At 39.0% G+C, this 20,318-nt stretch overlaps 1 protein-coding gene across 2 annotated transcripts in view; it reads left to right on the forward strand.

Moving 5' to 3' along the window:
• The window catches only part of ABCC4 (ATP binding cassette subfamily C member 4 (PEL blood group)), a 156,930-nt gene that overhangs the window by 119,143 nt on the left and 17,469 nt on the right, over window positions 1-20,318 (forward strand). The window contains exons 26-29 of one of the 2 annotated variants that reach the window (XM_072849979.1): window positions 1,774-1,929; window positions 5,916-6,005; window positions 6,481-6,653; window positions 7,313-7,702. In XM_072849979.1, the coding sequence (XP_072706080.1) occupies window positions 1,774-1,929; window positions 5,916-6,005; window positions 6,481-6,653; window positions 7,313-7,331 (438 nt within the window). In that variant the 3' untranslated portion in view covers window positions 7,332-7,702. Of the gene's footprint in view, window positions 1-1,773; window positions 1,930-5,915; window positions 6,006-6,480; window positions 6,654-7,312; window positions 7,703-12,907; window positions 13,014-20,318 lie in introns of those variants that run through there. The other variant, XM_072849978.1, reaches the window with a different exon arrangement.

The following is a 20,318-nucleotide window of genomic DNA, read 5'->3' on the forward strand; positions in this document are numbered from 1 at the left end:
ATCACTGACATTTACAGAGAAACAATTGAACTTTTGTTTTCACAACTCTGGGTGTCTGTGTTCTCCATTCAGCATTTTCTTTCTGAGCTGTAATGTAACTGTTCAGAATTATTTTTCCTTTGTTGCACTGATATAATTTAGAATACTAGACATTTTATCATTTATTGTAACAGATTTGCTTAAATTAGGCTGTATCTTTAATAATAAGCACTGTATAAATGTTAATTAGTTTATATACAATAGCACAATAATGAATTGTTGGATGAAATTGTTGAATCGGAAAATAGAAGTAGAAAATACCTTTTAGATTATGCAGCGTAAGTTGCTCCTTGAAGTATACTTTTTTAGTGTTTTGTGTATTTTTGATCAAATGTGGGCACTGCTGCTTTGTCTGAGCTTAGTGTCTCTGTTAGAAAGTTTCTCCTTGCTCTTTGATGTAATGTTTCCTGTGCTTAATTTCATTCCAGCAGTCATTACTGCATACATCTGAGTCTCAGGCAGTGGGTAATTGCCCTCTGGTGTCTGTACGTATACTCATGAAGGTTTTCATGTTTCTTCCTCCCTTCTGCACCCCAATCACTTCGCCAGGCTATATTGTACATGTTTAATCCTCATAAATCCTTCCCCATCAAATCAGTATCTCCAACCCATATTAATTTTATGTTGCACTTCTCTGAACTCTTTCCAGTGTGTTGATTTCTTTCTGGAAATGTAGTGATTAGAACTGAGCGCAGGAAATAACAAATCCTGCCAGATCAGATCTGTGTAGAGGGTTACTCCCATCACCTTCTCTGATACAATTGATTACTGTACATTGTTTTCTCTAAGAATCCTTTACCTGAAGACAGCATATTAAAAAAAAAAAAAAGGTTTGCTGTTCTAGTAGTATTTAATCACCACTAATTATATGTCTCTTCTCATTTATTAATGGGCCTACTTTCTCCCAAGTGTTGATTTCATATGAAATTTTTGTAGGTCTTAACCCTTTGTCGTTAAAGTTAGCAATCCTATATTTTGCGTTTTCTCTACCTCTTTTTTCTGAAAGCATTATTTTTTCACATTGTATACAGCATCTGATTTTTCTTTGGGAACATACGGAAGCCTGAATCACTGTGATTTTATAATTCACTGTTTCTCCTATTTGTAAAGGAATTGCAGCTTGCTCACATGGCCTTGTAGTTTCAATAATTGTGTCCTCTCTGTTGAAGCTGTCTGAAGCATGAATACAGTTTATAATCCTTCTGCTAGTTTTGGCTTTATTTTGGCTACTTTGACTACTTTGAAGTACTTCACCTTAACCGTGCTAACCAAAATCAGTCTCAGTTATTTAAAATGGGAATCCTGCTCATACATTGTTCCCAAAGTGCTTTATGGGAGTCCTTTTTTGGATTGAGAAGTAGGTGCATGCCTGAAATGATTTGCCTAACATCACCCAGCAAACCGGGTTTAGTATAAAAATTAGCAGCCTTGAATCACATTACTCTATACACCAAGCCACTTTATCTTGTTTACACAATAAAACACCAGACATTAAGGGAAAATCTTTCACCTTTGAATATGATACAAGAAATTGTTGGGTATCCAAATGTCACCTGAATCCAAACTGATTTGGGGGGAGGTTTTTTCCTCTCGAAAAAATGTTAATTATAAAGGAGTTTTATTTGATGCTTGTTCTACTATAAATCCTGTGATGTTGTAAAACTGTTGCTTGACATATTAATTTATCCTGAAAAGCTCATGGTTGTAATTGTACAAGCTTGGCTTGCTCTGTAGGTTGGAATAGTGGGAAGAACCGGAGCTGGGAAAAGCTCTCTGATAGCAGCCCTCTTTCGCTTGGCGGAACCTGAAGGAAAGATTTGGATTGATAAGTACTTGACGTCAGAGCTAGGACTCCATGACTTGCGGAAGAAAATTTCAATTATACCTCAGGTAAGAGAGTGACTTGGTCTGCTATAAACGTTTTCAATCTAATGGTGTAGTATTTAAAATGCTTTGCTGGGATATGCTCCCCCTGCATCCCTGTATGCAGTAGGCATAGAAACTTTAGCGAGGCGTTATTCTTACTTCAGTAAGGTCTTGATTATTTTAAGATAAACAGAATCAGCTTTGGGGACTGGAGTGTTTTCTTCCTTGTTTTGTCTCCTGTCTATTCCTCTGGAATACTTGTGAGTAGGTGTTAGTATGCTGTCCTCCTATAGTCTGGGAAAGAGCAGGGAAAATCTGACAGGGGTATACCAAGCTTCAGCAGTTCTCTGAAGTCACTTGATCCTTTGGCAGCAATTCCTGCCTGATGTGTTGCCTGAAGCTTCCTTAGCAAGGGACTTTGAGGAAGCGCTTTCACCTCTCTAGTCGCCCCTGTACAAACTGACTGAGGCTAGATCTAGAAAGAGCAAACATGCCAACTAGAAGTGAGCTACCAGCCTTTCCATTATTTGGAGAAGGTTGAACAGGAGGAGAACACAGGAACGGACAAAAGAGTGCGTCATTATGATCCATAAACAAAAACCTGGTGAGCTTTAGAAGCTGAATGCAGGAAAGGCTGCAATGCAGGAAAAAAACTAAGATGGTGTGGGGAATAGCCTCATGGTGCTGGAGCAGAAGAAAGAATGTTCCAAGAATTCCAGTAGGTCACAGGTCTTCTCTTCTATGGTCTTACTTTCAAATGAGACATTGAATCAGAGAAGTGTTATGTATAACCTCAAAACTTCCTGAAGGCAGAGCCTGCGCAGGTTACCATGTTTCACGAGAGCTCTGATCTCTTCCATGATCATTTGCTTTCCACTGGAGAGGGAAGAAGAGGGAAAAGCTCATATGCTCCAAATGCAAAGTTTTTGGCAAATAATTTGTCTGGGATGTTCTATCAGGTAGATGGAACAGTAGGCTGGAAACCAGAGGAATTTGTTTGCCATGTTTAGCATTAATTCTCAGATCTCTGTATTTTATTACAGAAGCTGTATTTAGAGTCCTTACACTATCTTTGTATCTGAATATTTGCTAGCCTGTTGGCAAGATGGCATTCGGAGTGTATTACTTTCTTTAAATTGAGAATCTGATAAAAATGGTAACACACAGCGGTTCTAAGCCTTTCTTGATTACCTGCCTTTTTTTTTTTTCCCTTTCCCAAGAATAGGAGTCAGAGAAAAGAAGCAAGTATGCTATTATCAAAAAAAAAAAAAAAAAAAAAAAAGGTACTCCCCCAGCAATTGGATTGTTGTCTAATGCAGGATGTCTTTTGTTTCTGCATGCTGAAGGCTTTGTTATTGCACAGTGGAAGTACTTGCTGGAACTAGTCGTCTTCTGTATGTAAAGAGGACTTTATGTGGATTTAAGTTCTATTTTTTTGTTTGTGTACAGCGTTCTTTTCTCCTGAAAGTAGATGATCATCAGTTCTTTCAAGGTCTACAGCTTTTTGAAAGCCTTGCCTGTAGCTATTGCAGGTGATTTCTACATTTGGAAGGATTTAACCCAGTTGAATAAAATAGAGTACTGAGACAGGAAAACTGCTGGTCAAATACAGTTTCTACATGTTGAGTGATGCAGAAGCTCAAAGTTCACTGCATTTAATTATACATGTGTTTTTTTCATACATTGGTCTATTGGCATGGTTGTAAAACTGTTTTAATCCAGTTGAATTCTGTGACTTTTATCAAGTTTATATGATAGCGTTTTCATCATGGTCCCAAAGGGTTTTAAGTGTCCAAAGGCTAGCAGGTAGCATTTCTTTTCCACATAAGGGAAGACTTGTTTCCACTAAAAATATGCAAAACTATGAAGTGATGGTAGTAAGAAGAAGCGGAGGGTTTGGAATAAGGTTTATAGTATAGTAAACTGAGTGATAGGCATTGTCTTGTACTGTGTTAATAGAAGTGTCAGTAATAGAAATAGTAATGTAACATCGGGTAGTTATTTTGCAGCAAATATCTTCATAATTATGTGGGAAGCTAAGAAACCAGAGGGAGAGATGCTTATTAAAATTATAACGTAAAACATGCTAAACAGAACCATTCCTAGAGAGTGATGAGGCAAGACTGAAGTTTTCTTATATGTAAGTTTAAATACCTACCTGGAGAAATAAAAATGTGCTTAGGCTTCTAATTGCTTGCTTGGATGGAGCTGTGTGAAGGTTGTGTTTGTAAATCTTTTCTATGCAAATGTTGTCTGCCTTCCTGACTGCAAGCATTTTTACAACAATTATTTACAGGTTTGTCTTATTACTTTCCTCTCATAAACCAGACTATTTTAAATAATAATCTGTGTCAGAAATGATAATTAAAAAATATCCTTATCTTCTGTTGCAGTACATGTCTGTTGTTAGGACTTTTATAATAGTTATGAACACTTTATAAATTCAGCCTCTTATTTTGCCAACCTATAAAAATGGATTGAAAAGGAAAATAAATGTAACAATACCTTCAAAACACACCAAATGGTGTATTAAAATATATATTGTTAAACAAATTACTTTCTAGGTGTTTTTGAAGAAAAATGTTCTTTAACCTGTTAATTTTTTTTTTAATCCTTTTGTTCATTCAACAGGTTTTTAGTGACATGTTGCTAATGCAACAGATACTTTCAAATAATTGGCATGTTATGTCAAGAAATGCATACTTTCTTTTACATTGCTTGTGGCATGTTCTGTCTTTGTTAATCCTTTTATACCATTCAGAGTGATTTAGAAATGAAGACACAATAAAAGGGTTAAGGTCTAAATTCTGTTCTGATTTGCTGCAGCCCTTCGGAGCTGGGCATCACTAGGGTTAGATGGGGCGTAAGTCATGACAGAGGTTAATCTCAGAGTAAGCTGAAGTTATCCAATGTAAGTTAGACTTTCTTTCCTAGGGGAGAAGAAAAGAAAACATTTTGCATAAGATTTCTCCAATTTAAAGAAGACTGACAACTTGATGGATGGTCTCCATTTATGATTAGCACTATTATAGCTTTTGACTTCTTGTTGTTGTCTTTATGTGTGGTATTAAGAGGAGTTTAGCCCTAAAGTCGTGTCAGTGCATGACTCTCAGGTCTGGCAGCTCACGTTAGCGAGTACTGATCTGTTGCTTAAGGAGTTCTGGACCAAGAGTCGTCTTCCCGCTTCTCAAACACTACGTTTTCCAGTGTGAATTGATTTGTGCCAGTTTGATCATAAAATCATAGAATCGTAATGATCTGTTATTGGTCTGACTGGAAACTGAAGTAGAACAAAGCTTGCTTTGACCTGAATGGGAGAAGGTACTGATTTGACTCCCTGGCGTATTTTGAGTTAGAGCTTTGCCCAGCAGTGCTCCAGTTCTAAGTAAGTTTGCTTTGATGCTGTGGCAGTATAGATTAACTTCTATGTGTATAGGTTTAAACATTGTGTTGAAATGGTGAAAGCTGTTGCTCTTAGGCTCTGGTGGTAAAATTGAAGGGCTTTTATGGTATGAAATGAAAAAAAAAAAACAAAAACCCAAACAACCAAATAGAGAAGGAAAACCAGAAAGGCACTGTGAGCTCTTTGATTCCTCTCTGGTTTATGTACTTCAAAAACAAATTTTCAGAACTGCCCAAACATAATTTAGGAGTGTGAGCTCATTGACAGTGCTAGTTGCTGGTTTTCATTAACAATACCAGGAGGACAGCAATGATTTCATGTAAGTATATATATAGCTTGTAGCATCAAAACAGTAACTGTGTACAGCAATTTGCAAACAGACCTGTCCTGTTTGGTAAATTATCTTCATGCAGACTGGTTGAACACTTGCCTTCCCCCCGCTCCCCTTTAAGCATGCTATTGTGAAATACTCCTTTGCATTTCATAGAAGATAGCTTGTTGTTGGATATTTCTGTGCTATTGTTGATATGGGTTAGTTCTGATTGTAATTTATATTGCAATATAAAACCTGTGTTCATAATGGAATGCTAATCTTACTGGGTTTTAGGAGCCTGTTTTATTCACTGGAACTATGAGGAAAAACTTGGATCCTTTCAATGAATACACCGATGAAGAGCTGTGGAATGCCTTGGAAGAGGTGACTTATTAGATCTAATAATGTACATCTGATATTTACAAGCCAAATAACACTACAGTGCTTGTGTGCGTTAGGTTTTAGATGTTTTCATCAGGTTTGATAAGGGCATAGCTGTTGATGGAAAAAGGTAGACCGTTGTGTGCGCATTTGTATATGTGTGTGTTTGTGCATGTGTGTTTAGACATGTATATTGTTATATAAGTCTTTTATGAAAAAATTATGCTTTGGGATGATGCTTTGGTTACATTTTGATTCATATCTTAGTTTTAATGAACATTAATAGATTCTTAACAATGTGCTTTAATGTTTTTAGAATTCTAATAACTGGCACACTGTGTAATTCAACTTGGCACTTACTCATTTTGTGTCAGAATATAAAAGGTAAACCTTGCATACTTATTGTTGTGTCATCAGACACACAATAGCTGATTTAAAAGAGAGTTACTCATCCTACAATATGTTGACATGTCAACAGGTGCAACTGAAGGAGGTTGTGGAAGATCTACCTAATAAAATGGAGACGCAGCTGGCAGAATCTGGGTCTAATTTTAGTGTTGGTCAGAGACAGCTGGTGTGTCTTGCCAGAGCGGTTCTAAAAAAAAATCGGATCCTTATCATCGATGAAGCAACAGCAAATGTGGACCCAAGGTAAAAACAAAATCTGTCATGTTAAGATGAGCTGTTTTCTCTTCTAATATGATCTCATCTATACCGTAGAGATGAACTTAAATGCTTTGTATTTCTTGTAGTTTTATTGCTATTTTATGTTTTTAATGATAGCATCATAATTGTCTATTCAAAATGGGGCGGTTGAGCTTTGGCTACAGAGCAGTTGATATAAACTCAGTGTTCAAAATATCCCTAATTTCAGTGCATTCCATAGAGTAGGGAAATTAATACTCAAAAGTTTATTTGTCCTGCAGCCATAGACAAGAAGACAAGAACCTTCTTGGAAATGCACATCAGTAACGTCAGAATAGCCATGAAACAAGATGAGTTCTGTTGATTTCTGGAAGAAATGTCTCTTGGAAATAAATAAAAAATAATTAATTAATTAATCTCCCCACCCTCACCCCCTAAACTAGAAAGTGAAAAATGGCTATAAGCAAAACCGGATACTTGTGATTATGAGATGCTATCCCTTCAGGTGGCTCAGATGCCGGTGTAATAAGTTACAGATAAAATAGGGGTGGGGGGGGGAGGTAAGCTGTCCTAAACACCACAGGAATTGCAAAACAGATTTGGAGATGTTTAAAGCTACAGGAGGGACTCATTTATCACTCATTATTTTGTCTTGTATAACTCAGGCCGGCAGAACTTTCCTGAATTCATTCCTGTTTGAACTAGAGTGTACTTCTACAAGAACATCCAACCTCAATAGAAACAAAATTCAATGACAACCCTTGTTAAATAGTGCCAATAGCTAAGTACCCCCACTGTTAATTTTTGAAACATTTGAAACGCTGGTGGAAATATTTTGGAAACAATACTGCAAACGTACTGCATCAATTAGACTGAGCTGAATATATAGTTCCAACAAACTATGGCTTCAGGGAGAACTCAAAGTCCAAAGAGGACAATAACACAGCAAGTCCCTCAAACAGATGCATTAAGGATTTTGTATGTCATCTGGGCGTGACTCATTTTTATAACATCTTCTTGGGGGAGAAGTAGTGCCACTAGGGTAGCTTTGCAGTTCAGCTGACAGTGTATTTCTAAAACCTTTAGAGAAGTGCATTCCCTTCCCAGAGGTTCTCTTTTGTTCTTTTTTTCTTTTTTTTTTTTTTCCTTCTCCTTTTTGACTATTAGTTTATTTTTGGCTGAGCTCTGATAGATTAACTGTGATTAATCATAGCTGTGGAAATTTAATACCATCTTACTCATCCTCCCTATTTTGGCATCTCGCATGTGTGTGTTCTCAACTTACACTATCCATTTAATTGATCTTGATTAATGTGTGCTGCAATATATATTATAATAAGGTAAATGTTTGTTTGTATCAACTCTAGGCATAACAATACAAATAATAACTTGGAACTTCTTTGAATTCAGTTTGCATTACAGTCATTATTACCTTTTCCTTAATGTGTTGCTATAACTAGAGCCGAGTATTTTTCAGCTGTGCAATCTGATAGGATACTCATCAGGAAATGCTGATGTGGGTTGCTTAACTGAGCGGTTAGGGAGGTATTTTTGGCACGTAAGGAAAACCTCCTCCTCTTGTGATGCACAACCCCCATACCTGGCATCCTTGTCTCTAGCCTGCCGGCAAGCACACATCGTATCAAGCACCTGGGATAGGAAACCGTGGGGAGCTGCTGCCTACTCTGGAGATATTTCTTTTTTTTTGTTTTTCTGGCTCTTGATCTCCTTGCCTCAACCACTGCTGCAACCATGTCCCTTCTCCAGTTCAACCTGGAAGCAAATGTGAGGAGGCAGGGTTTAGGGGTGAGAGGAGGAGAAGGAAGGGTGAGGTGGCATGAGGCAGTGGATACAACAGCAGGGTGAGAGGTGTGCGGTGTACCTTCCCCAGCGCTGAGGGACTCCCCACCACGTTTCCTTATTGCACCCCTATTATTCCCCTTGCTCCTCATAGCTACCAGCTGCTCTGCATGCTGCAGGGGTGTCAGCGCTGTCGCGAGGGGGAGGAGGAGCTTGCTGTAAAGGTTGCCCTGAGTCAGACTACTTGCATGTTTTACGTGATGACTGACAGATGTTTAATTTGATCTTATCTTCTTGGTCCTGAAGCTGGCATTCTTACCCCGAAGAATGCAATCATTTTATAGCAGTTGAACCATTCTGGAAAGTTGTATGAAATCTGGAGCAGAAGAGCTGAAAATCTTTCTGTAGTCGCTTTGGTGATATATTGAAACAAAATCCTTGGTAACTGAGACTTTTTAAAAATATTGAGTACATTGAACTTACTAAGCTCTCTATGCACTGACTACAGTATTATGCGTTAACTCGTATTTTTGCTGCTTATAGAGGAGAAAACTTTTTGGGACCAGTCCACTGCCACGTTTTTATATTGGTTGTTCACCGAGTCTGGTAAAAAGAGCCATTGCTCATAGTTCAGCTCATTAGCCAGCTTAACCTTGTGAGGTTTAACCTTTTGTTACATCTAACTGCTCTCCGTAGCTGTTTCTCTTTCGGAGAAATTATCCAGAGCCACTCGGGAATTGTGTAGTGTGAGATACGCTTCCAGGACAATCCCAGGTGGACATCAGACTGAAGATAATGACTTATCCAGTGTTCCTTTCAGCAGCTTTGTTGCTTCTCATTCAGGTTGTATTTATGCTTGCTCTTTAGATAGGTTGGGGTTTTTTGTTTTGGGTGTTGTTTTTTTTTTAACAGTCAACTAATTCAGGTTACACCAGATCTTGGGTTGCTGTGAAACTTGGTGTTAGGTCCTCAACCCGCAGTGCCAGTGGGACAGCTATACCACCATTTTGTGCTTTCTTATTTTACTGTTCCTTGTGATGGGGAGTATCGTGGTTCCCATTTTCATATAATCAGATTAGGGTTGAGCTTTTGTCATCCAGCAGCCCTGGTTTGGTATTCAGGTTGCATCTTTGGTTTCTAATGTGCCTGAAAGATGATGAGGTTTGATCCACTGAGGTGGGTGATGAAATCAGTTGGCACTTGCCTGGCAACTTTCTCAGTGTGGGTAGGTGCCACAAAGGGTCGATTTATGGCCTGAAAAAAGGACAGAAATGCTGCTTCCTTTGGCACTTCCCTAGAGGGTAGATGGCTCTAATTGGCGTGTGATATAGTCTCTGCGCTCTATCAGCATATAATTCTGTACACAGATCTTTTCTTAGTCTTATATTTTCTTGCCTTTCCTACCTTCTTCCCAAGATTCTTCTGGAGGTTACTGATGGTGCTTCTGCCTGCCACCCCAAGAACTATACTCCAAGATCTACCATGAACCTTAGAGAGAATCTGGTCAAGTCCTTATCAGCGGACATGGCTGCATGAGATTTCATACTGTGATTTTTGAAGATGGAGCTATTAGGTCTGTTTCTAGTTATTTTGTAGTCTCATTTTAGAACATTTGTCACACCCACGGTATGGCCAGCACTTTCTCATTAGGGATAAGCTCATATTCAAGAAATACCTGTTTAAGATAATAGTTTGATAATATCTATCTAAGAATGAGAAATTATTTCTATTGTAAATGTAGGAAGAGGTGGTGCTATAAGGAATGCACGTAATAAAGGCAGATATAATAAATGAATGCAGAGGACAGGGGATGTTCAAGGATGAGGCATTCTTCTTGGATAACAGTAGGAATAACCTGAGAGTTACAAATCATTTTGAGCCCTTTAAAAAGTTGTTTGCAAAATTCCTGAGCAAGCTGCAATTCTCTGTGCTTCTTAGTAGCTCCGCAGGAAACCTCACCTTGAGCTTGACTATAAGGAAAGAAAAAAGCTTTCTTTACGTTATTCTAGGGAGTACTGAACCTTTTGTTTCTGTTTCACTGTCTCTAACCATTGCAGAGAACACGTCCCGCTGTCTATATAAGCCTCATCCCTACTGAGTGTTTTCATGCATGGCCCTGATTTTTTTCTTTAGAAAGTAAGAGTAGTCAGGCCATTGAGGCATTGCTGAAAAGATAGCAAAAAAAGATACATGCATTAAGACTGGGGTGAAAGCGCTGGTATTGCTGTGATTTGGGTCATTAATGATGAACAACTTCCTTTTCTTAAGGAGACTGTTAACACACAGGGCTAAAGAGCCTGGCTGTGTCCTGACTTCTCCCATCTCTTTCCCTGATTGTGTACTCGCCTTGGTTCAAAAGGAGGAGTTGAGGAACACCTGCTTCCCACCATGTTCTTTAGTTTCTTTTAGGAAGTAGGAGCAGAAGGACCAAGCCTTCTCAGGCTGTGGCCCAGAACCCGGTTCTCTTAAGCTCATGACAGAGCTTAAATGTTTCTGTCCCCAGATGAAGATGACAGTCAGCATGCATGGGAGCTCTTACTTAACTGTTTATGTCTTCCTTCTCTCTGATGATTCATCCTGTCATCAGCAGGGATCTGTCTATTCCTTTGTCATGCTGATTGCTTAAATTTAGTTTGTAGCAGAAGTTATGTTCAGTCCTTCAGAGCATGAGCTTGTGCTTTCTACTGTGGAAACTTAATGGTTACTCCATTCCTCTAAGTCATCCTGTTCTTCCAAAGTTGTCTTTGCCCACTTTTCATTTGTAGTGCCTCCTGACATGGTGGCATCAGAACAATTCTTTTTGCTTAATTTATGAAGTGATACCAAATATTTATGATGTGCAGACAGATTCAATGTAGAGTACTACTTCTGTCTAAAAAAATAATAATTTGTCAGAGGAAGACATGTGTTGCATGAATCTTTGTTGTATTTTATTTGATTTTCCAGTTACTTTTAACAATTTGAAGAATTAAGTCTTTGCAAGCAACTGGTTGAAGCCAACACGGCTGCCTAAATATACCAGTTTATCCAGATATCTCCTTTGTCTTGTTTTAAGCCTAGCTACAGCATTTACTATTCTCCAGTCATTATATATAAAAGTGCAATTTCATGTTTTAATAGAAATCCTGGAAATGAGACCCATGCCTTCAAGTGCCTGATTTCTAGGCTGGAGCTTCCTTGGTCCAACTAACCCCAGTATATTTTGAGTACTTTGTGTCTTCCTTCTATCTTGGATGCGAATTTTAGCTTCTGTACCTTTTTCTCCATGGTCACCACTCATTGTTGTTTTGAAGGCTGATGGGCAATATGTGAGTATTCACATGGCCTGGCTTTGTGCCCAGGTTGGGAGCCAAGGCTTCCTGTGCAATGTGGGCTGTCAGGTGCCTCTAGAGGGCATTCATCACCTCATGGCTGCCTAATTCAGGTGCTCTGATTCACCTTCCAGCCATGCCTTTCCCCTTTCATTGACTAAGGAGAGGACTATATAGACTTCCACATTTAAGCCTGACTGGTATGCTCTAAGTTAGGTGGTGTAAATTGCTTCTCTTGTACAGTTAGTTACTTGAATAATCTCCAGTTTTATGAGTATTGCACCTCTTTTGCCTTAATGCTTGTTTATACAGCCAAAGAACATTTTAGTGTCTTATGTGTCTTTTGGTATAATGTTATTTCCTTTTCATGGTTCTCAGATTTATTTGTGGCAGTTATCACTTTAACCCTGTACTTCAGTGTCTGTCGTCTAGCTTACTTTTCATTCTTTACAAGTCTTATGTTTCCTCCTGATATCCTTTTCATAGGTGGTTAATTCATATAGTAGGTTGAGGCTCTTAACTTGAAAGCTTTTATCCCTTTCCTTGGGTTGTGAGTTCCAGTTAACGCTTTTGATTTATGGAATACGCAAAATTTTCTTTTTTCTGTATTCAAGTTCTTGAGCTACTCCAGTCCTAGTTTAGTTTACCAACCACCTCCTTTATTTAATCCGCTTTTGCAGTTGAAATCAAGAACCTTAGGTATAGGCTGTCTAGTGTTCGTTCTTCAGTTGATTTGCAATGAAGGATATTTACTTTCACCAGCTTTTCTTCGCTGCTTGCACAAACTAAAGCTTGAAAGAAAATAATAATGGCTTTTTTTGGTGTAGAAATCTGTAGGAATATCTGACTCTACAGAATTTTCCTCTTTCTGTAATCAAGGCCTGGGAAATAAGTCTTCTGAAATGAAACCTATTGCTCTTCTTGCAAAAAGAAGCTCTTTCCTCAAGTATTGGAGGGTAGATTTTGGAGTATGTTTCATGATATGCCTCCAAGTTATCTAATATAGCAAGAGGAAGAAGCACTGCAATGACTTCATAAGTATGTTTCCTGCTATACAGTCATGTTTGATGAAGTCATAAAACCTGCCTGCCATTCTGTTATCCATGCAAACATCTTATTTTTGTCTGCATTGCTCTTGCTGTGTTTCAGAACAGATGAGTTCATTCAGAGGACGATCCGTGAAAAGTTTGCTCACTGCACAGTGCTGACCATTGCACACCGCTTGAACACCATTATTGACAGTGACAGGATTATGGTAAGACAGTTAACTGCTTAAATTTTTTTTTTTTTTTTTTCTGAACAAGAATAATGTTATTGACTCTTTCTTAGTTTTGATCCAAAAGTGGGCAGAGGTTTAAGTTGTACTTTAGACTTATCCTAGTTAACCTAGTTATCCTAGTTACTGTGATTGGCAACTCATAAAACTGTAGAAGTGGTGACCTGAAAAGACTTCTTACATTGTCTGGCCCTGTGGTTTCCAACCTGCGAGGCATGAACTCATTGCAGGTGAGGCACAGCAGCAGACCTGAGCAAATAAACTCTGCCAGCACTAGAAGCCTGTGAAGACACACCCAAGAGGCTCTGGACAGAGTCAGCTGGATTCAGTCAGGTTTATTAATTCAGTCTCGGTGGGCTGAGGGAGGCAGTGACAATAGTTAGTGGTGTGGGATGTGTGAGGAGGAAGTGGTAGAAGTTCTGGGGCAGGAGACATGGAGGTAAGGAGGCAGCTACTGCCCTGGGGCAAGGGTGGTGGTGGGAGAAGTGGAACTAGACCGGTGAGGTAATGAATATGGCCAGCTTTCTAAAGTAAGGTTCAAACAGAAAAGATGAAGCACTACCAATCCAGCAGCCTCTGCCATCTTTGTTCCCAACAGAGCAGTGATATACTCTGCCACTGTGAAATACCCTCTCTGCCATTTTGTCTGCCCCACGGTGCATTGCACACACATAGAAATTAGGAAGTACTTGTTGATTATTTTCATAAAGGCAATGGTCTTCCCTAGGCTCTCAAGAAATCAGGCTGGTTTGTGTCCTTGAAATGATGTGCAGCCTGCAGTTTTGCAATTTTCTGCAGTAGGAACAGGAGCCCTTTGCAAGCATTTTCTTCACAGCCAGTTAATGAAGTAACTGACGTAGTGGACAAACCATGTTCATGAGTGGAATTCAAATTTAACTAGGCTTCAAGCAGAAATTACCCTTCAAGCAGAAATCACCTCTCAGTGGTAACCTTAAAAAAAAAAACAACTTTCTTCAACTTCTGTTTTGTGAAAATGAAGCATGTTAATTCTTTCCATGTTTTTTTTACTGGATGCTCAAAACATTTTAAAATCTGTGACTGAGTTACAATGGTTGCCTGAAGTACACAAAATGAAACAATTGGATCTACTGAGGTGAGTGGTGTTCTGAGGAGTAGAATAGATTGTGAACTGAGTGATTATAGTTTACTTACAAAGAGAGAAACCAGCAGAACTGCCATAAGTAGTCATATAATTGCAAGCATTTAACGTATAATAAATAAATATTTTCTTCACTGGTGAATACCTCCCCACAGGTCTAATGGATATGTTGGTGTTTTCTACAACTAAAGTGAACAAAAGATTTGTGAGGAAACAACTGTGACCTAATTAATAGCTGTGTGTGTTTGTTAGCTGTCCAAAGGCATTTCTGTGGGTTTTGGTTCATTAACTACCATTAACATGTGATGCACAGAATGCTCTTTCCATGAAGATGTTTTCTTAGTTTTACCTTTAATATCATGCAGTTGTAATGAAAACTAGATGTTTTATTTACTTTTTTGCCAAAAATTATTGGAACAAAGCATAGAAATCACCCTTCTCTCCAAACTGCTCAGTATTATTACCAACTATATAGCTACTTGACTGCATTTTTAGAGTCTGTACATTATTCTTAACCTTATGTTGTTTCAGTTTAGCCACTATTAAGATTTCTAGTTTCCCAAAAGTCCATTTATGTTCATACATTGTCTAATACAGTCTTTTTTGAAAGCCTTTGACCTCTTTAGAGTATTAAGGAACAGATTTGCGAGAAGATGTGCCTTTGAGTCCCCAGTCATTAGTAAGTCTTAAATATTTTTCATCTTTTTATATTGCTCCATTTTGATCTTCTCACAGATTTCTGTAATTTTTTGAGGAGAGAGGAGGGTGAGAAGCATAGGACAGAAAAAAGGAGGAAACTGACATGTGACCCCTTAACAACCCTGTTTTCTTTACATCCTTATTCGGTTATTGATTCTGTTTCCAGACAAATCAGAAATATGATTGCATATTTAGAATGATCAGAGTTATGGCAGGTGTGCTTTTGTTACACTTTTAATTACTTGGTTTACTCAGGCATGTAGCTCTGAGTGGGAATATAGCAGAATTTTGGAAGAATAAGAAAAATGTGTGTTAAAAATGCAAGGAAAAAGAATATCCCTCTAGAAGACTAACTATTAATGCGTGCCTTTAACAATAAAAACAGCATTCATGGAAATTTAACCTTTTACTTAAATATCACAAAAATTGAGAAGAGTGAGCTAAAGAAGGCTTTCAGTGTATTTTAAAATTTGGTTAGCCAATAATGTGTTTTAGTAATTCACAAATTTATCTTGATGCAGATTCTTTTTTAAGAGTAAAAATGCACAAACTGAAGTGCATTGTTCTTCCATTACCTGGTATTATTAAAAACCCTGGGTTTGTTTCTTCTTTAACTGAGACCTCTAGGTGCACTAATGCCTTCATTTATAAGCCATCCCAAGTCTCTGTTGTTTGCTGTCATGGTAAGTTTCTTAGAAAGTGAGGGAAGAAGAACAAAGGTGGAACCTGGCAGGTGGACTATTAACAATTGTCTTTTGACAAATAATGAGTAAAGTTATTTTTCAGACAAATTTTGAGCAAACTTGTTCAACTCTCTTAATCACAAAAGTCCAAGCCCATTCCTGAACAGGTATACATAACCTGAACATAAACTATGGTTTCCCTCCCTTCCCATTGAATCAGATTGAAAGGAACCTCAGGAGGTCTCTAGTCTAACCTCCTGCTCAAAGCAGGGTCAGCACTAATGTCAGATCAGGTTGCTTCGGGCTTTTTCCAATTGGGTCTTGAAAATCTTGAAAGATGGAGATTCCACAGTCTCTCTGGGCAACCTGCCCCAATGCTTAATTATCTGCCACAAAATCTTTTTTTCCTTATATCCAGTTGAAGTCTCTCTTCAGTTTATGGCAATTGTTTCTTGTTTTCCCACTGTGTATCTCGCTAAAGAGCCTGCTTCTGTCTTCTCAGTAACTTCCTTGTAGGTATGGGAAGATTGCTGTTAAGTCCCTGAAGTCATCTGTTCTCCAGGGTGAACAAGCCCTGCTCCATCAGCCTCTCCTCATAGGTCAAGTGCTCCAGTCCAGACCACCCTGGTGACCCTATTTCGAACTTGCTCCAGTTTACCCTCATCTTTCTTGTACTGAGGGGCCAAAACTGGTCACCATATTCCGGATCTGATCTGATAAGCACTGCATAAAGCAATTCCCTTGATCTGCACTCCTGTTGATACCCATGGCACGCTTGCTTGACTCCTCTTTAGCTTACTGAACACCAGGACCCCACCTCCTTTTCAAGCACAGCTGATGCCCAGGCAGTTACTCCCCAACTGGTACTGATACAGGGGGTCAGTCCATTCCAGATTCAGGACTTTGCATCTGTCATTGTTGAGTGTCATGAAGTTCATGATGACCTATTCCTTTAGCCTGTCTAGATCTAAATAGCTTTGAATGTCAGCCCTGTCTTAAACGTATTGACTGCAATCTCCAGTTTGGCGTTCTCTATAAGCTTTTGATTTAATTCAATTTAATTGCTGGTTAAAGCAGAACTTTCCAAAAAGAAATGTTCACCTTTAGGGTTAATCCAAACATTTAAAAAAAAAAAATTAGAACAGAAAATAATTTTGAGAAAGTCATGAGAAAATGTCAAGTTGGATGAGTATGGAAATAGGAACTGAATGTGAACTGTTGCATGTCTGCTCACACCCATCGTAATAACCGGTTCTATTTTAGAAGAGAAGAAAAGCCTACTGGAAGAGGAAAAAAAGGAAGAACAGAATACATTTTATACAACTGTAGACAAATCTGGCCTCAGGAGTTGTTTTAATTCTCGTTTGTTCTATTCCCAAAACCATACCTCTGGTTTCATAATCCAGGTCACGCCTTAAGAGTATTTCCATTATATCTATCTTAGTGATAAACACATTGTATCAGAACTTCAAACGCTTAAAATCATTGAGGGAAGAGCTGTATTGTGTAACGTGATACTCTCTAACCTAATCACCTCAGTGAGTAATACTACATTGCACTTGCATAGGACCTTTCATCTGGAAATTGTAACGCTCTTTACAAACATTAATTAATTAAACTTCAAACACCTGGGTGAGATAGGGAAGTATCCATACAATCTTTGGAACCAAAGTTGGAAAGACTTGTTAAATCAGACCATCAAATAATACTACCATAAAATTATAATCCAGTGGTTTTCAAACCCTTTTTTTTTTTCTTTTTTCTTTTCTTCCTTCCGTGCTGCTCCAGAGTCTCATAGGACATTTTCTTATTCCTTTTTCTTCATTAGTTTGAGAACCCAAGTTGTAACTCCTCCCGTCAGGTGCTAGCAGTACTTGTTCTAGCTCTTTGGCACCGGCAGCCACCCTGCTCCCTGGCAGAAGGGGAGGATGGGATCAATGCTGCAGTTGCCTCTTCTGTGATGGCAAATAATCCTGGCAGAAGCTCAGCTCAGGCTTGCTCCACTGGCCCCTCATTCCACATAGTTTCCCCACCACCACAATAGCTGCTTCCCGGTCCTGTCCTCACCTTAGAGGGTGAGGGCCCTTTAGGTAAATTGCATCTGCAGCTCACCAAACCCAGCCAGGAGCAGCCTGGGGCAGCCAAGAGGCACCATTCCCAAGACTTCCAGCAGGATCTAGTAAAATCCCCATCACCCACTCCTCCCCCTCCTCTCTGCTGCCTTCTCTAGGTTGAGAAATACTTTTTAGAAACTGTGTTTTACAGAGGGGAAAACAGAAGCATACAGAAACTGAGGCTCAACCAGGGACATAGTGGATCAGTAGCAAATTAAGTATATGCATCTGGCAAGAGCCTGATGCGGTTGTTTACTTTATATGCTATGCCGTGGTCTCTCTGTAGGAAAGCCACAGAGTAGTCAAAACTTGTGCATTTTCCAATGACAAGGATGTTTCTCCATAGAGACTTTTCATATCAGTGCAATACTTCTTTGAAATGGAAACTCTTTATGCAAGCAGAACTTGATCTAGTAATTAAAAACTGTCATTCAAATAGGAAGTTTTTGATGAAGAGAATCATGGGAAGAGATTTGATTTATTTATGGGAAAACCTGTTGTGGTTACATTCTGAAATGACTAATATTCAGGGTAACAATACAATGTACTTCACAGCCAGACTTAAGTTGTTTTTTTGGTCAATAGAAAATTACTTCCCACATCTTTCCGGTAAGCCTCCTTCGTTCAGTTGTTCTCATTTTTCTGATGTTATGTTTACCATGGTGGAACATCTGGGCCTCATAAATCAGGCACTATGTTTCATGCACTGTAGACATCTAACCTCAGCAGGGCAATCAGTCCACCAAGAGTAGGTGTAAACATCTTGAAAGCAAAGGGGAAGCTCTGGAGAGACACTAGGCAGTTTGCATGGTGAAAGGGGTCACCTACAGCTAGACAGAAAATGCTGTGCAAGGTCTGAGTGCTTGTCTCTCTCTGGAGTTCTGGTATCTGACCCAGTATTGCACATGAGTATCCTTCATCCATCCAGCTGGAGATGAGGCAATGGTGTCAATAGACACCTAAGCAAACATGATAGTGATGGCAATGCTACCTTTCCTTAGCATGGGGATGACAGCATTCTTCCAGGAAGTGCAGAAATCTGTGCTCTACATTGTCCTCTGTCTGAGGAGGTCTGGATGCCATGCTTCCCATTCTCAGGAAGATGCTGTACCCACCAGACTACACAGGGCAGTCAGGTTAAGGCTAGTCTCCACCCTTCCTTTTGAAGCATTGTGCTGCCAGAAATGTAAGAGTCATGGAGCTAGTGGGAGAATCATGTGGGAGTCTGAGTCTGCAGCCCAGTGAGAAGCAGAGCTCTTGAAGGAGTGGGGGAGCCTCAGCCGCCCTACTGATACCTTCGTGTGAGCTTTTGCTGCAGTGGCCCAGCTTCAGATGGAGATGTGGAGAACATAGGAAGGTAGTGGTGATACACTTAAATTAGTAATACTAAGTTAAAGCCATAAATGCTGTGGTCTATTGGCTCTTTTGGTGGCTTTTTTGCCACTTATGTAAATATCACTGCTGGAAAACAGATGTGTGTTACAGTACATCTTAGACATTTTGTTTAGGGGGGATTATGCAATTCACATGATACAGAAATGTGCAGTCCTAGTTGTAGAACAGTTCTTTGTGAAAACTATGTGTGTTGCCTTTAGTGTTGACTCTCTCATCTTAAGTATGTACGTGTAGGACTGTTTCTTTGGTGGTGAGCTACCTGCTGTCAGATACAGGCCCTCAAGTACGTAAGATGTCTAAGAGAGGTCAATCGGCAAGACCATAAATTTTCCTGGAGCCTGGGATGATAAAATATGAAACTGTGTGAAAAGTAGAAGTAGTTAGAGCTACATTCAGAGCTGTTGTTTGGTCCTTCAAAATTCTAAATTAGGAGAACTGCAGGGGTATAAAATCGGTATTTTTTTTTTGTTCTGTAACACAGAGCTAAGAGGGTTTTTTGACCTTATATTAGCACAGTATCTGGAGTGTGGTGAAATATTATTGGATATTATACTTGTACTATTGAAGTCTGTTCTGTTAAAAGAATATAAAGGGGGCTTAATGGATTATAGTAGCTTGAATGAAAGCCAAATTTTCAAAACTAGGGATCAGGTCTCCCAAGATACTTAGGCACCTAATTCTTCGTAGAAACCTTATAGTATCTTGTGAATCTGAATCTAGTAATCCACAGTAGAGTTGCTACATTCATGTTTATGCACCTGCTGTCATTATTCAAAAGGAACAAACACTAATAAAACTCCTTTTTTGACTAAGCCTCTGTCTTGACAATATGGACTAGGGAATATTAGAACTAAATTTTTTTTTTTTTTTCAAACTAAGAAAAATCCCAGCTGTGCTGTGGGACCAAAGTCTCTTGGGTAAAGAAATGTGAAGATAAGAATATGAAGGATAGTCACAGAAAGGGACCTGCATAGAGCAGAAGATAGAACTTAATGGTGATAGGTGAGATGCCTTGCAGAGGGGAGGTGAAAGAATACTTGCTCTCAGCATACCTGAATATCACTATCAGTATGTACACAGCAAAAACATTGCTTGTGTACATGTGTTCTGCAAGGTGACTGGTAAATTGTCTGGATGGCCAGATTTTCAGGATCCAAGCAATCAAATGTGAAAACTTAGGAAAGATCTCAACACTTAACTATAAGCACTGATGAAATATTTCAGGGAGACTCTTTGGAGTTTTTATTAGTTCCACCAGATGTTATGTGTGATT

Source organism: Ciconia boyciana, chromosome 1 (genome assembly GCF_034638445.1).
Source record: "Ciconia boyciana chromosome 1, ASM3463844v1, whole genome shotgun sequence".
NCBI classification, from domain to species: domain Eukaryota; kingdom Metazoa; phylum Chordata; class Aves; order Ciconiiformes; family Ciconiidae; genus Ciconia; species Ciconia boyciana.